This window comes from Anser brachyrhynchus (genome assembly GCF_964034855.1).
Source record: "Anser brachyrhynchus genome assembly, chromosome: 13".
NCBI classification, from domain to species: domain Eukaryota; kingdom Metazoa; phylum Chordata; class Aves; order Anseriformes; family Anatidae; genus Anser; species Anser brachyrhynchus.
Genome location: NC_137708.1, coordinates 14,829,671 through 14,844,723, shown reverse-complemented (window position 1 = coordinate 14,844,723; position 15,053 = coordinate 14,829,671). Strand labels below are relative to the sequence as shown.

The 15,053-nt window shown below is 40.4% G+C and overlaps 1 protein-coding gene across 8 annotated transcripts in view; it reads left to right on the top strand.

Moving 5' to 3' along the window:
* Window positions 1–15,053, top strand: part of KIAA1210 — a 61,196-nt gene that overhangs the window by 42,661 nt on the left and 3,482 nt on the right. For all 8 annotated transcript variants that reach the window (XM_080553980.1, XM_080553976.1, XM_080553981.1 and 5 more), the window contains 7 exons: window positions 1,174–1,332; window positions 2,643–2,708; window positions 6,156–6,365; window positions 7,578–7,680; window positions 9,299–10,888; window positions 11,646–11,797; window positions 12,499–12,604. In XM_080553980.1, coding sequence (XP_080410106.1) covers window positions 1,174–1,332; window positions 2,643–2,708; window positions 6,156–6,365; window positions 7,578–7,680; window positions 9,299–10,888; window positions 11,646–11,797; window positions 12,499–12,604 — 2,386 coding nt within the window. The remainder of the gene's footprint in view (window positions 1–1,173; window positions 1,333–2,642; window positions 2,709–6,155; window positions 6,366–7,577; window positions 7,681–9,298; window positions 10,889–11,645; window positions 11,798–12,498; window positions 12,605–15,053) is intronic.

Here is a 15,053-nt window from a genome sequence, read left to right as displayed (position 1 = left end):
AGACTGTATTGGTGATACTTACTTGACTAATGTGGGTAAGAGGGCAAGAAAGCTGTTTAAATAGGGAGACTGAAGGATAAAAGGATGACATTGTGGTACCCTGGGTAGTTATAGGAGTTGTGTTCCAAGTGAATCTCACTGAATTAGAATGACAGCTGCTTAGATTTATTTTGCAGTGATAGAAATGAATGCATAGCTTGCAGAACAGCACAGAATTAGGCCTAGAATTTCCAAATCTGGTTTAATAAGCAAAGGACCAGAAAAAACAGGTCTGCATGTTTATCTTGGGGATATTTAGATGAGACATTTGGAGTTTAAGGACAAAGATTCTGTTCAGATGTTGTCTGTATTCCAGCTTTGACATAGCTGAAAGACTTAAGCCAAGAGTTTTTGTAATGGTGTTTCCTGAGTTTGGAACTTTTTTAGTTTGAGGGAACATCTGGCTGCTTGTGAGGTTACAGACTTTGTTTGATTTTTCCAGGGTCAGGGCCTGCCAGAGCATTTTTTTGTGCAGTCTTGGAAAAGAAACTCCATACTCCTTTACAAACAAAATTGTTCCTGGCTGTTGTTATCATTCTTGCTGTAGACAGGACCAGGATGTGATGCTGGGGAAAACTAACAAGCAATTCATTAGGGTGGACCAGAATTGAATTAAGTTGTCTTTACGTAAGAAGTGGGACTCAGATGATTGTGTGAGAGAGGGTAGTGACACACTGACAATGTCTGGGGAAGGGCTTTGGGAAGGAAAGTTGTCCACGTAAACTTGGGGTTGGGAACTGTGGACTGACAGTACTTTGTGGGATTATATGTGTGTCCTGGTACATGTAATTATTTAAAGAATGCTTAAAATAAAAGAATTTTTAAAGTTTAAATTTAAACATATTAAAAATGGTCTAAGTTTTCTGGCATGGTAAAATTTGTCTTTGATAATTTACTGAATAAAACTGGTTTTGATTTAGTTTTGTACAGAAGTCTGTTCTAATGATGGTTCCTTGATGAGTGTAATTAAATAAAATTTAATTAATGGCTGTTTCCTGTGAACAGTCTGTTACTTCAAATATTTCTGTTAAATAAAAGATTCTGCATGTATAATAGGAGCAACTGGGATAAAAGCGTCCAAAGTGTCCCCTGTAGATAACGCCATTGAAAGTCTAAATTTATTTTCAATCACAGCTTCAGTTGCAGCAAAACATCAGGTTTGGATCACCTCCTCTTGTTATAACTGGAAAGAAACTGGAAGATGCAGGTGCTGTTTCTGAAGATGATGGATTACCTAGAAGCCCTCCTGAAATTTCAACCCTTCATGAAGTTCTGACAGATTCAGCAAGCAAGGTACAATCACTATGTCACTTTAGTGACCTCCTGCACATTTGATTGTGAAAAAACCTCTACACCCACAAAGATGTGTTTCAATGCCATTTTTCATTCAGTTTCTTTTGTGCAGTCCATTGGTATTGTGACATGATGTTTGGGTAGAACACCACGGGAGTTATTCATTTCAGGCCAACATTTGTGAATGAGGAATGAGCATAATTCTTTGGTTCATTGAAGTCCGTTTGTACTAATGAACTGTCTTGTGGTTTAAAAGCTCTTCCTACTGCCAGACACCTTTTGATAGAACAAATCAGTCAGAACTAGAATGAGTTACCTAGGTGCATTATGGACTCATCGCCACGAGGAATAGCTAGGAACTGGCTTTACAAATACTCCTGAGTACAGTTTTCTATGGTTTTATGTAAATCTGTGCTGGGGCAGCTGTGACCTATATCATTAGGGAAAGAGGAGAAAAACTCTGTTGATATGACTGAGTGCTTCTGGTCACGGCAGTGTCTTCTGGCAGGTCCGTATGGCAGAAAGCATAAAAAGTGAAGTATTCACAGGTGAGTGTTGTGTTACCGTGACTGTACTACTTCCAGTCTGAGAACAAGCTGAGGTACACACGCTGCACAAACTTCCCACGTCTTTGAGCTCCAAAGAGCTGGAGACATTTGGCAGTTTCCTGCACTTGTGAAAGAGGAAGAGGTTTGGGGCATTTCAAAGCTAGTGAAATAATGAGATTATGAGAGAAATAATGAGAGCTGCAGAAGAATCTTAAACAACTACTGTTTTTAGAATGAAATAACTCAGAACCAGGGCATTATTAGTTGAATTGACATGTGAAAGTGAAAATCCTATTAGCCTGGTGAGAATAGGTGTTGATGGGGCTCAAAGAGAGTCTTGGGGTTAGTTCTTTCTTAAGAATTGCCTTTCTACAGCAGATGCATGATTTTGGATTTCAGTGAGTATGTAAGCATCTGTAAATTTGAAGATCTTAAAGCAATAAGCCAAAATACAAAATAACTAAACAATGTATTGGCTCAATTCCCCATTAAAGTGTTTGTTGCTTTATTGTATATATGTCTAGCACAGTGTTTCGGTTCTTTGTGGTTGACCTTAAAGGTATATCTCATAGCAGGATAAAGTTCCCCTACTTTGATCTCCAGTGAACAAATGAAACCTACTCTGTGAGGTATGGACTTTCCAGTGACCCTTCCTTTGTCTTTCCTCTTGTATTTTTTCATAATTAGTACTGTATATCCAGTTCCAGGTAATTCAGTGTGATACTTCCCTTGATTTACCCTTTTCCTTATTTTATCCCACAGTCCTCCAACCCTGTTCAGCGTCATAGCTCTTTGAGTTTAGGCGGGACAGACAGTGAAGATGAACAGGTAAATAGCTATTCTCCCTGCTAACAAACTTTTCTGAGTCAGTGTGTATTGTGTCTATATCAAGCCAGAGCAATATTCATTTTATCTGTTCTGGGTAGAATATATTGTAGCAAACCATTCATGAACAGTCGAGAGCGATGCAAATGATACCGAAATCACACCTCTCACAGAGTTTTGAATATGAACCAAGTAAAGAAAGGCAGAAATCTACTGGTAAGTGGTTTGTGTGAACAGTGTAGTCAGCTCTGTAACACCCTGTGAATCTGTAAAGTTATGCAACAGAAAATTGGACAAGAGTGAAGGACAGCAAAGCACTTCAATTCCTCTTCCATATCCCAGTGCCCAAATAACACCAGCACCTACAGCTTATTGAGTGTACCTCCCCATTGGCAGTGGCTTGTGAGCAGTGTCCTGCTTCTCTCTCATCACTGGAAAGAATTGCAGGATCTGCCATTTCTGGCACCATGTATTCCACAGGAAAAGGTCTGTGTTAATTCAAATTTCACTCTGGGTTGCAAATGACCATCAGAAGCAGCAGGTTCTGCTGTCAGACCATCACATTCTATTCCTTGACCAGCCTGGCAAAATTTACTGAGGTTATATTTTTGGAGAGATACCTAGGTGACTTTCACCTTGACTGTCCCTACTGGTTGAAGCTGAGCTGAGTTCCTGCTCACCTCATGCTTTCAAGGGTCAAATAGTGCAAACCCCACTGCTGAGGAAGCTTTCCTTTCCATTCTGTCCTTGGCCAGCCTTTGAGAAGGGAGAGAGCAGCCTTTGAGCAGACCAGCTCAACTTTCCTGTCCGTGGTTGAGATCAGATACTTCCCTGCTTGGTCATCCCTAGATCTTTTGCTTCAAGGATGGAAAGATACAGTCATGCCTCCCTCTCCAAGCGTACTGCTAGTCAGACAACCCTAGAGCCCCAGCTGATCTGGGTAACTTAGATTGGCATTACTTTTTAATAACTTACATATTTTATTGTTACTTCAGTGTACATTTTATTAATGCATCTCCTATTTTATATTTTGACTAATATGCTCCATTTTATAAGACTGCATACTGTTTTTTACTTGCTATATAAGAAGCCCTTTTCTCTCTGGTACTGAAGTTTTAGAGTGCTTTCAGTCTTGCGTCCTCATCTGTTATGAGAAAGAAAGGCAGGGACATGAGAAAACTTTTTTTTTTTTTTTTTCCACAGAATTCCCCTACTTATAGGGTCTTCCCTTTAGGGATTTGGCTAGCTTCACTATAGTGCAGCATCTGTTCCTTTACCCAAATATTTTTCTTAGCCCAATATGTTTATATATATATATTTTAAAAAAAAAATCCTAAAAAAAAAATTTTTTTTTTCCAGTAGCATTTGTAGCTATTTTTTTTTAAACCAGGATTTGAACTAGCAGAAGAAGTTGCTACATTAAATAACCTCATCCCAAAGATGAGGAAAATATTGAAGAGCACCAAGAACTCTACACCAGTTATTCCATTTCACAATGTTGTATATTTAGTAAAGGAAGAAGAGAATTGGATCCTAAGCAATTTGAAGTTACAGACGATGTAGTGGTTTACATTTTATTCTCGTATTGATTTGGATGCAGACAAGAGTTACTTAATGTCTTTTCCCTGTGTTACTTTACTGGGTTTTCAAGGACCTTCCTGCTGCTGCTGCCTCTGTGGAAAACCCTGATGTGTCACCCATGAAATTTTCTGTGCCTTCCACATTAATAGACACCCATTTTCTGATTAACTGAGGATAAATGTGGAGCTGTCACTTAAAGCCAGCATCAAGTGACTTCACAGAGACATTAACTGGTATTTACACTGCCTTTGCCAAATAGTCTTTACAGAAATCTAACTTCCTCCTTGGTATCTTCAGCCCAGGCTGATTAAAAACAAAGCATGGTCTCAGCTTCTGGGGCTGAGGACGTTTTTTTCGCACAAACACTCTTTAGGATATCTGCCTCCTAGTTGCAGCATTCCCCGTGTGCAGCTTCCTGTAACTGCACAATAACCAACAAATACCAAATTTATCTTACACTCAGACATGAACGTGGAAAGTCTGTCTCTGCTCCACTGTATTTTAGAGAAGATACCAACTGTCAGTGCTCAGAGAAAAACATAGCCTGAGTCCTCAATGGAGTAGGGAACTTGCCATTTACATGCAGTGGTGGCTCAGATACTAGTTTCAGGTGGTTTGTACATTAAATAAGCAGAACTATTAATTCTGTAATTGGAAGACAGAAGAGCTTTTATATAGAAATGAGTAGCTGTTATTATTTTTGTAAGTTCTAGTGATCCTTACAGGTTTAGCATTAACCTTGTAGAACTATAGTAATAGCTTATTAACAAGATTAACAACAACTATAATAATAACTTATTAACTAGACATGTTCTTTCTCTTTGTCGTTTTGTGTAAATATTTCATGAGAAGAATCTATATCTGTTATAATACAGTCTGTTGGGATTTGTTTCAGACCTAGGAATTAAAAAAAAAAAATCAATAGAGAATAAGGAAATCAGTTGTAGTTACCTTAAACACAAAGCGTTGTACCTACACAATTTTTGAAGGTCAGTTGGTAAGAAGCTTTCTTTATCTTCCAAACTTTATCAGCATACATGTTGTAAACTCCGTGTTGTATCTTAAGCTTAAAGAAGACCAAAATTCAAAGGCCAAGCACAGTTAAATGGCTGTGTTTCACCTGGCTTTATGGCCAAAGCCAAAGTAGCAGCTGTGTTATACAGAATGAAGCTTGTTGGGCACGTGTGAAATTTTGCAAAAGCCTGGTCGACACTTCAAAACCGTAACAAAACCAGTCAAACTGCAATGCTTAGGGGTTTCTCTACAAACACTTCTGTAAAGCCTTTAATTTGACAGTGTAATCTAAGGTTCCTGCTGCTTAGTCCCCCAGAGCAGCGTGGGTATGAGGATGAGATCCACGTCACTATCTGGACAATGGTTTTGGGACACTTGTTGAGAGAAACATTTGTTTTTTTCTGGGAGAGTGGATATTAAGAGGAAAGTGGTTGTGGTAACTTTCTGAGAGATAATAAGGAGAAAGTACCCCTGTTACTTTTGTGGCTTTTTAATAACACATTCCTGCAGTGTGTCTCATTATCAGGAAGAGAAGGCAGCTATAAAAACTGCACCAGTGTCTCCTGCTGGTGCAGACATATATTGCAAATGGCTTTTCAGAGGGTGACTGGGCAGGGGACAGCTGAGGCTTTAACTGTGGGAGAGAATAAGACAGGTATTTCTCGCTTCTGTGTAACATACAGCTGAACACACAGAACCGAGTAATTTCTGTGCAGAGACAACATTAGACATGCTTTTCAAAGTAAGGATTTATGACCAAAAATACAGCCATTTCAGGCTTCTGAAGGGGAATAAGCTAACAGAAACATGGAGAAGCTGAGCAAAAAGTATAACGCCATGTTTGTGTTTTTACAGATACCTTCTGCAGCTTCCTCCAGGCCTATCAGTCCTTCATCCTCTGCTGCTCTTGGGGCCCCTGGCTCTCGAGGCAGCAGCTTCCTTCCCGTTGACTTCACTGTCCCTGCCAGTCCCCTGGGCTGCCTGGACACCTCAGCAGCCAGGCACAGGATTGCCATAAATCCCCGGAAACAGAAAGGCTTCACCAACAAGAATCAGCAAGCCCCGGTAAGTCTTTTCTGGAAAAGAATCACTGTGCAGAAGAAAGCCTATGTGATTTTTTTTTTTTCCTCCATTTTCTTTTCTTTCTTCCTCACATTTCTTTACTTTTTTCCTTCTTCCATTGGAAGAGAGTAAACCACCTATTTTTTCACCAAATGAGTGAATTAATTTCAATTTAAAAGGAGCCAAACAAAAGTGCAACTTTTTTTTTTCATTACTTAGTCAAAAACATTATGGGTTACACTTCATTTGTAGAAACATCTATGTTGTTTGAAAAGCTACTATTCAGTTTTAAGCAATCCCAAACCTATTTCCACAAAAAAAATTCAGATTGTCTTTAATTTAATTCATTGTATGTCAAGGGAAAGAGTGAGGGGTTTTAGGAAGGGCTGTGCCTCCGCTTGTAGGAATCTATTGTTGAGATGGATGAAAACAAATGAATATAGGAAGCCTTGAGCTCTCTTCAGGGGCCCAGGAAAGTAAAATTGAGTGACAATGGGATGAGACCTTCTGGAAAAGTGAAATTAGGATGAGATGCATCCCATCCTTATTTCTAGGAAACATTGTGAAGGTTAAGTTCACCAGATGGAAAAGGCTGGAATCAAGCTGGAATATGATGGAAATAAGGAGTAACCCTTCTATACTGCACATTCCCCTCGTTGTCAGAGAACCATGCATGAAAATCTGTCCTGGAGTTAGAAGTGCCCTGCCCCAAGGAAGGGAGGGAGCAAGGAAAAACCAGGAAGAGTGGAATATTCTTCCTGAATGAGGTTTTCTTGGAAACTTGGGCCCTGCAGCATCTTTGCTGGATATTCTTTGTGCTGCAGCTGCTGTAACTATAGTGCAGAAAGAGAAAAGCTAATTGTGGAGGTGCAGTCAGAGATACCAGAAGTCATGATGATGATGTCTCTGGCTTGCTTTGTTCTCTGCCACCAGGTAGCTAGGGTGATGTCTTCAAAACATGTTCATTCTCTTAGAATATGTGAATCCCAGAGTGTTTCGGGGATTCAAGAGGCATCAGTGGGCTGCCTTTCACATTTTAAAACATGAATGATTTCTAGATTCTTAACTGGAATAATACATTACCCACAACATTGGTAAATTACAGGAGAGATTTTGTGGCTATATGTTTTGTGTATTCATAAATGTCCATGTATGTATAAAATACAATTTCTGTGCATTATTCTTTAATTAGAACATCTTTCTGCTTCTCATTAGGTGGAACACCTGGAAAATGAAGCACATCTTCATGCAACTCCAGAAAAGAAGGGAAATTCAACAGAATTACTTGAGAGTGACCAGCATAAAAGTGATTGGGAAGGTAATGCAGATTTATGAATTGCAAAGATAATGGTTTGAACTCTTCTACAAAAGGCTAACAGGACATATTTGGACTGAAAGTCCTTTCAAACTAGGCAACTTCTTGGTTTTATATTATAAAACCAGTCCTGACTGCTGAAGTGTGATAATGGGAAAAAATTTGTATTCCAGTCAACAATATGGTGCTGAAATGGTGAACTTTGAGGGCAACATTAAAAAATAAGAGAGGTTAATGTAGCATGTTTGGAACTGTGCTACACAGTTGGTTATATCACATTGTCTGGGGATCTGAGTTCCTTGAAACCCAGAAAAAAATTAACCTCAGCATTGTATGTTATGCGTTTAAGGTGACTTTAATAGGATTGTTTACCAGATCTTCCTCTTCTGCCTCCCCTCGTATCATTTGAATAATAACTAGTTACCAGTGGTAAAACAGTTGTAATCTAAATTGTAAAAATGATTGAAATTTCTCCAAAACAGCACACAGATTTTTACCTTTAGCACCGTATTACAAATGCACTGGCTGATGGTAATGCTATACTGTAGTGGGAATGTGTTGGCATCTTGTTTTTCGGGCAGACTCAGGACCCGATGCTGTGGGATATTAAATGCCTCTAGCCCAGGAGGTTAGTGTCTGTCATTTACGTATCTGAAGCACTGAGGATTTCTGCTGATTCAGAGGAATGAGTGTCAGATGGAGCACACAAATTTCACCTGTCTGGTAGCTGGACATTTCTGTCTCATTAATTTGAATCTGCTAATCAGAAGATTTGTACAAGAATTGAGTTTGTTATCTGCCATTCTGATGCATTTAACACAGACTGTCAGTTCAGCATTGAAGGGCAGGGTTCATCAGGGTCAGGGTCCATTAAAACCAGGAAATGCTACATGCATGGTACAGGCCTGAGGATGCCCGTGAAGGTATCAGTTATGATGGACACTCGCTGGTGTATTTTTATCCCAAATTTCCCAATCTGATATTAGGGCAGCTTGGTGGGTCTCAGGTGCTCAGGGAGGGTTGGATTTACTTTAAATGCACGGTACAGCTGATAAAGGGTAACACCAGCCCCCAGAGGTGTTGCTGAACTCACACTGCGTGCAAAGATCACTGCAGTAGTTCCCTTGGGCTGTTTCACAGAACACATTCGAGTTATTGTGTGTGCAGATATACCTAACCTATCCAGATGTTCTGTAGCCCTGCTGGAGCTTCAGGAGGCAGATCTACCTGATGCTGTGGTGTTCTGCTCAAATACAGAAAATCATCCTGATCATTCTAGGCAGTCTTTCTAGGCATACGCATGAAGAAATGTCTAGGGAAATCCAGATATTAGCCCTACATATGGGTATATGTGCAAAAAAGAACTAAACAGCAACTGATTTAGTACACTCTAAGCTGACAACAACTTTCAGTGTTTCCTGGCATTAGGTGTATTCAAACTACACATGCTACTGGGCAGTTAATTTCTAAATATGCTTTCAACATCCATATTTCTCAGATAACGGCAGCCAAACGTGGGGAAATAATGCTGAATGACTGCATATCTGAAATGACTTACTGATACAAACAGTACTTGAGTTGTAACCTTTAAGGGCATGCACTTCTCTTTTGTTTAATATAGGCTTATCAGCCCAGGTGGAATATGGTACAAAGGAAAGTGGTTCTAAGGAGACACCAGGTGTAAAATGTCCCACTGATGATGCTGCTCCTGACTCCTGCGATTCCACACTTGTGGCAGAAGACTTGTGTACTTTGCTGCAAGGAGGCGAATGCCTTCCGGACACAGACCATGACAATAACACAGCTGCACCCCTTCTGAGACCTGAGCCTTCTCCAGTTAACCTGGAGGAACCACACAGTGCAGAAGTGCCGTGCTGTTCAGATGAGTCTGCTGGTGAACTGAAATTACATCAGCAAAATACCAATATTGAAGTATCTGCACTTCCAAAATCTCAACAAATTGAAGTGGGAGCTGTTGCATTTCCAGACATAGTAGCAGCTGACTTGTTTAATAATGGCACAGAAACAGAGACCATAAATATATTGGCAGATGTTGCACAAAGGTCCCCAGCAAAATCTGTGGACCAAAACATCGAAGACCAGGGAAAGGGGGATGCACCGTGTATTGGCAAAGTAGAAGCTTGCCTGGGTGCTATTCAGAACTGTTCTAATCAGTCTGTCTCAGATACTGCACAGAGCACTTCACAGGTTGCTCTAGCTGATTCAGGGCCTCCTTCTGACATCAAGACAGTGGCTGTTCTGAAGTCTGAAAACTGTTCAGCAACAAGAAATGACAAAGAAACTTATGAAATGATGGAATTTCAGTCATCCAAAGGCAATACAGAAAACAAACAAGACTCTGCTGCACCTGTGTTAGAAGCAGGTTGCGTGCTACCTCCCAGTAAATTGGAAGTAAGTTTTAAAGCAGAAATACCTTGTCCTGCTTCAAAGGGTAACCAAGTCAGTCAACAAACCAGCACATCATACACTTCTGAAGAACTTTCCATTGGATGTCTTGCTTCTTCAAGTTTGGCTGGATTAAAGAGTAATATCTCTTCTAACGATGACAGTAAGGAGCAGGTAAGCAGTACAGCCTCTCACAGAAAAACAGAGAAAGAAAGTCGATCTTCAGAAGAAAATGTAAAAAGTCCACTAAAGACTGCGGCTGCTAAACCAGTTAGATTTACCATTGCACCAGCATGGCAGAGATCTCTCTCAGGGGGTTCAAATTCAAAGGAAGATTCCTATAACAGAAGTTCCCCAACCTCCCCTATAAAACCAGAGTTGTTTGAAGGAATGACAAAAGAATATGCAGGCATCCAGGAATCCACAAAAAACAACCTGGATGGATTTGATCGAGACTGTAAGGATGGTGATTTGCATTTGAATTCTTCTATGGAATGGGCTGACCGTGAAGCACAAAATTTTGAAAATCCATTTGGGGTCAGACTGAGGAGAACATCTTCTTTACTCAAGTACCAGAATGAAAACCGTGCTGAGTCTCCAAAGCTGATTCCCTCAGCTGCTCCCACTGCTGCTTCTGCTTCAGTCAAGGAGGATCAGAAGTCAGGGGGCAATGGGAAGCCACCTCCAGGCCTTCCAGTCAGCACAAAATCATTTGTTAAAAAAACAGATCTCCTAGAAGACAAAAGTCCTCCCAAAACAAGATCAGAAGAAGTGTCAAAGAAGCAAAATGGTAGCAAACCTTCAGGTATTTATGTTTTATTTTTATTAAAACATTGTAGAAAACAGTGATCATATAAGACCCTTGACAGAATGGCAAACAAAAGATAGAAATCCTCTTGAAGAGGACTGAGTTCAGCCTTGAGTTTGTTAGCACTGAGATTTAATAGCTTGATCGTTTGGTCAGTCGAGAATTCTTGGCTTATCTTACTGAGGGGTGTGTTCCAGTGAGAACAATAACAGAATAATAGCTTAAGGGCATCTGAAACATTTCTGGTACAACCTATTTCTGCATGTAGTTGGAGTTTTAGCATAGCTTTTTAAAAGCTGCTGCTGTTCTGTAGTTATTTTTCCAGACTGAAGCAACTCAGACCTTAACTAGGAGTTGCATTTAGGTGTGATCTTTTTTCCTACAGTCACTTACTTTAAAATACTTAAAAAGTGAAAAGGCAGACTGTATTTTACTGCCTACATGAAAAAATAATGGTTATCTTACTCATTTAATTTGCAATGTAAGGATGTTTTTTCAAAGGCAAAATCTGGTTCACAATGATCTCAGTGGGAGTTCTGCCATTGACTTAAACGGAAGCAGAGTCAGGTCAAAAAATCCAGAATAAACAGAAAAACAGTTATTGCCAAGGACAGAATCATCAGGGAAGGTAATTTTATCTCCGCAGTGTTCAAAGAGTGTTACAGATGCTGAAGGATTTAAAATACAAAACACTTTAGCTTCAGACAGACTTGACCTAAATCCCTTCTTTACTTCAAAAATGCTTCTTTTATAGAAAAAGTCTCCTCTCCACATTTGGAAACTTCTTCCTCTGAACCGGCTTGGGTCTCCATGGCAAAACTAAAACAAAAGGGTTTCCAGGGCCACCCTCTTGCCAAAGAACATAAAGCTGAAGACAAAGCTTCGACCAAAGTGGATCAAGAGGAGGTAGAGTACCAAGTGAAGTTGCTTGGGTGTGAATCCTGGACCAGATTGTCTGGGTATTTGTGCACACTGCTCTTTATCATCTTGATGTGAGGCAGGTTATTAGCACTACTTGAAGCTGATTTTTAGGACTGGTCTTAGAAATGTATTAAGACAGACAACTGATACAAATAAATAAACAAATGTGTGACTATACTTTGTGAATCAGTGGTTAGTTTCAAATCTGGGTTATATGTTCTCTTTCATTATTCAAACCTGAACCTTTTTAGGGCTTGTCTATTGCCCAGAATGTATTTATGTAGTCCAAGAGCTGCTGTGAGTTGCAGCAGCTTCCTCACTATTGGTGACCTACAGACAGCATTTGCTGCTCTGCTCCAGGAACTGTGTACTGAAAGTTTAGCCTTTCCACTGGCTCTTGCATATATTCCCTGTGCCCCTTGGGCAAGCCCTTCAATTCCCCATCTGTCAGAGAGCGAGGAAAACTTGCTTGCATGTGCAGTAATCCTCTATTTGTAACAGCTGTCTTTTTTCTTGCCCTGTCCCTCCCTACCATAGGATGCACCCAGCTGTTCCTGTCTAGCTTTTTCTGCACTTCCACAGTTAGGCTTGGAGATGCTGCCAGGGCTCCAGTGGCAGCCTTTATGAGAGCAACTGGCTGGCAGGTTTCTTATTTGCATTCTTTTCTTCTCTTCCTCCTTTTGTAGCATGTGATCTGTGCGAGTGAGAACATACTGAAGAAGAATATGTCTCCTAGCTTGAGCTCTCAGGATAAGAAACCACAAATGAAGACCAGTATTTCTGCTGCAGCAGGTATTCTTGTTCAGCTACATCTTTACATAGTGGCTATAATTTACGCAAGTAAGTGGTGAGTGTGGTAGCTAATGGGGGCAGACTGCTACCTATTGAATAATCAGCATACTTTGTATAAGGCCTGTTCAGACTATAGTTTGCATATAAGTCCTATATGTATTATATCATATGTATAAGTTGTATTGGCTCGCTCACTTAGCAGAGAAAGCAAGTGATGAACTTTCATCTCCATTGCCAGTTCATGAAATGGCACATAAACAATTTGGTGATGTATTACTGGCAAGGGTCAATACTAAAGAATATTTTCCAGGGAGCAGTTGAAGTTGGAGAGCATCCAAAAAAGAACAGCAAAAAAGGTTGGGTCTTCCAGACCTACAGTCAGCCAGGAAATACTGATGGGAGTGGGAGTTGTTTAGTCTAGAGAAGAAGACTTTGCTGCAGAGAGGAAGAGACTAATCTTTATGTCCTGCATGCGCTTAAAATGCATTGGAGAGGTTGAAAAACTTCCTAACAATAAGAGTACTCAAGTACAGAATAGGATATGTTGCTTACAGAGGGTCTTCAGTTTCCATTGCTGGATGTGTTTAAGAAAAGATTAGATAAACATGCATCAACAATAATAAAGGCAAGAGTCAGTTCCACCCTCGGGTGAACACAGAGGCTGAATGGCCCCTCTCCTGCCCTGGTAACTGTGATTCTCTGTAAGAAAGATGCAGGGGAAGAGTGTGACTCAGACATCGTGACTCACATCTCTCTTCCAGGGCTACTGCTGGGCTGCAACTTATCCTTCCCTGCTTACTCAGTGTGGTGCCAAACCTCAGAGACACACTCCAACTAGATAGATATAAGCCAGGTCTTCAGCTGTAAAAGCATCTTGTGCTAGCTGAAAACCACTGATTTCAGATGCTGCCTAAGAAGATAAGAAATGCCCCACTATCAGAGAAGTAGCTTTTCTGATCCAGGTTCCTGTCACTAAGAGATGATGTCTAGAATAAGCGCATGCACCTGACTACTTTCCCCTTGTAGTCCACCAGCACCCAGAATTGTTGTATTTGAGATACTAAGGGAGTACATCCCTGCCTGTTCTCTGTAGTAGTTGTTTACAGGCTTGTTGTCCCTTTTGGAATTTACAAGTGCTACAACGTAAGCTTTCTCCCTTACTACAGATACCTGACCAGCTGAGGATGTGCACCAGCACAGAGGCTCTGATGTCAGCTGCTAGCCTGATGTCAGTTGTGCGTGTGTGTTGAAAATACAATCTTTTTTAAAAAGGATTCTGTTACAGGCCAACTTTGTCTTACAGTTTTAGGTGCAAAGTAAGATATGAGACATAAACAGGCCAAGAGTTTTGCTCAGATTAAAAGGAAGTCTTCCTTTGAAAGGCTGGCAAAAATAGGCTGGATTTCTGTGTTTTATCATCCAAACCTTGGAAGCCACACAGCTTTCAGTAGCAATATAGAAGTGCACAAAGTGCACTGCTACTCATTTACTGGAACTCATACCACTTGTAGGCCTTGCAGCAGAATTAAAAAATTTTCTGCATCGCCTCTCCCCAAGAGCTGGCCTAGTTTCCTGACATCCCCCTCCAAGAATAGCATTTATAGGGATAGTCTAGCCTTCCACTCTTGGAATACAGCAAAAAGCTCTAACTAGAGCTGATGTTTAAGGAAAACACCACTCCTCAACTGCTCAGAAAACCATGCCCTAATGCTTAGGAAATGTTCAGCGCTGTAAGCACATGAGTAGGAAAACAGGAATCCCAAATGTAACCTCTCCTCTTTCCTGATTTGGTTCCCATTAGCATAGATAGCAATTTGTCTGGTTGAAGGTGCTGATGGAAAGGATGTAAAGTTAATATCCAGAGGAGTTAAGAATTTAGATTTTGCTTTTTGGCTTATGTTAACTATTAACAGTTTTCTTCTCCTTTGATGGATGGCTGAGGTTTTGTATGCAATGCACACATCCTGCACACAGCAGCAAAAACCAGAACAACTCTGTCAGCTAAGTTAGGAAACAAATTCCAGTAAATCAGATACATGCTTTACTGAGTGTGACTGTTTTGGTATTGCTCTGTGGCAGCCCAAGTTCACATGTTCCCATAACCATGGGAAGATTTCTTAGCTTGCCTCTTCTCTTTCACTTCACCCTGAGCACGGTGAGGTTTGTCCCAAAGTCTGTCTGCCTTCAAATAGGCATGAGCCACTGTTTAGGGGTTTTGTTTTACTTTGTGCCGTTTAAAGCACACGTAGGGTTTTATATTCGTTTTTGCTTATTACAAAGAAGGAATTCTCCCAAAAAGTGAAAGTTCATTTTCAAAATTTCAGTACAGTTCAATTTTTACATCCCTTTCTGAAAAATTTACTGCATATGTAGAGCTGCAGCCTGTTTTTAATGGATGGTACACTTCCTCCAGTATTCCTAAGTATAGCTTGCCTCCTGCAAGGACTAC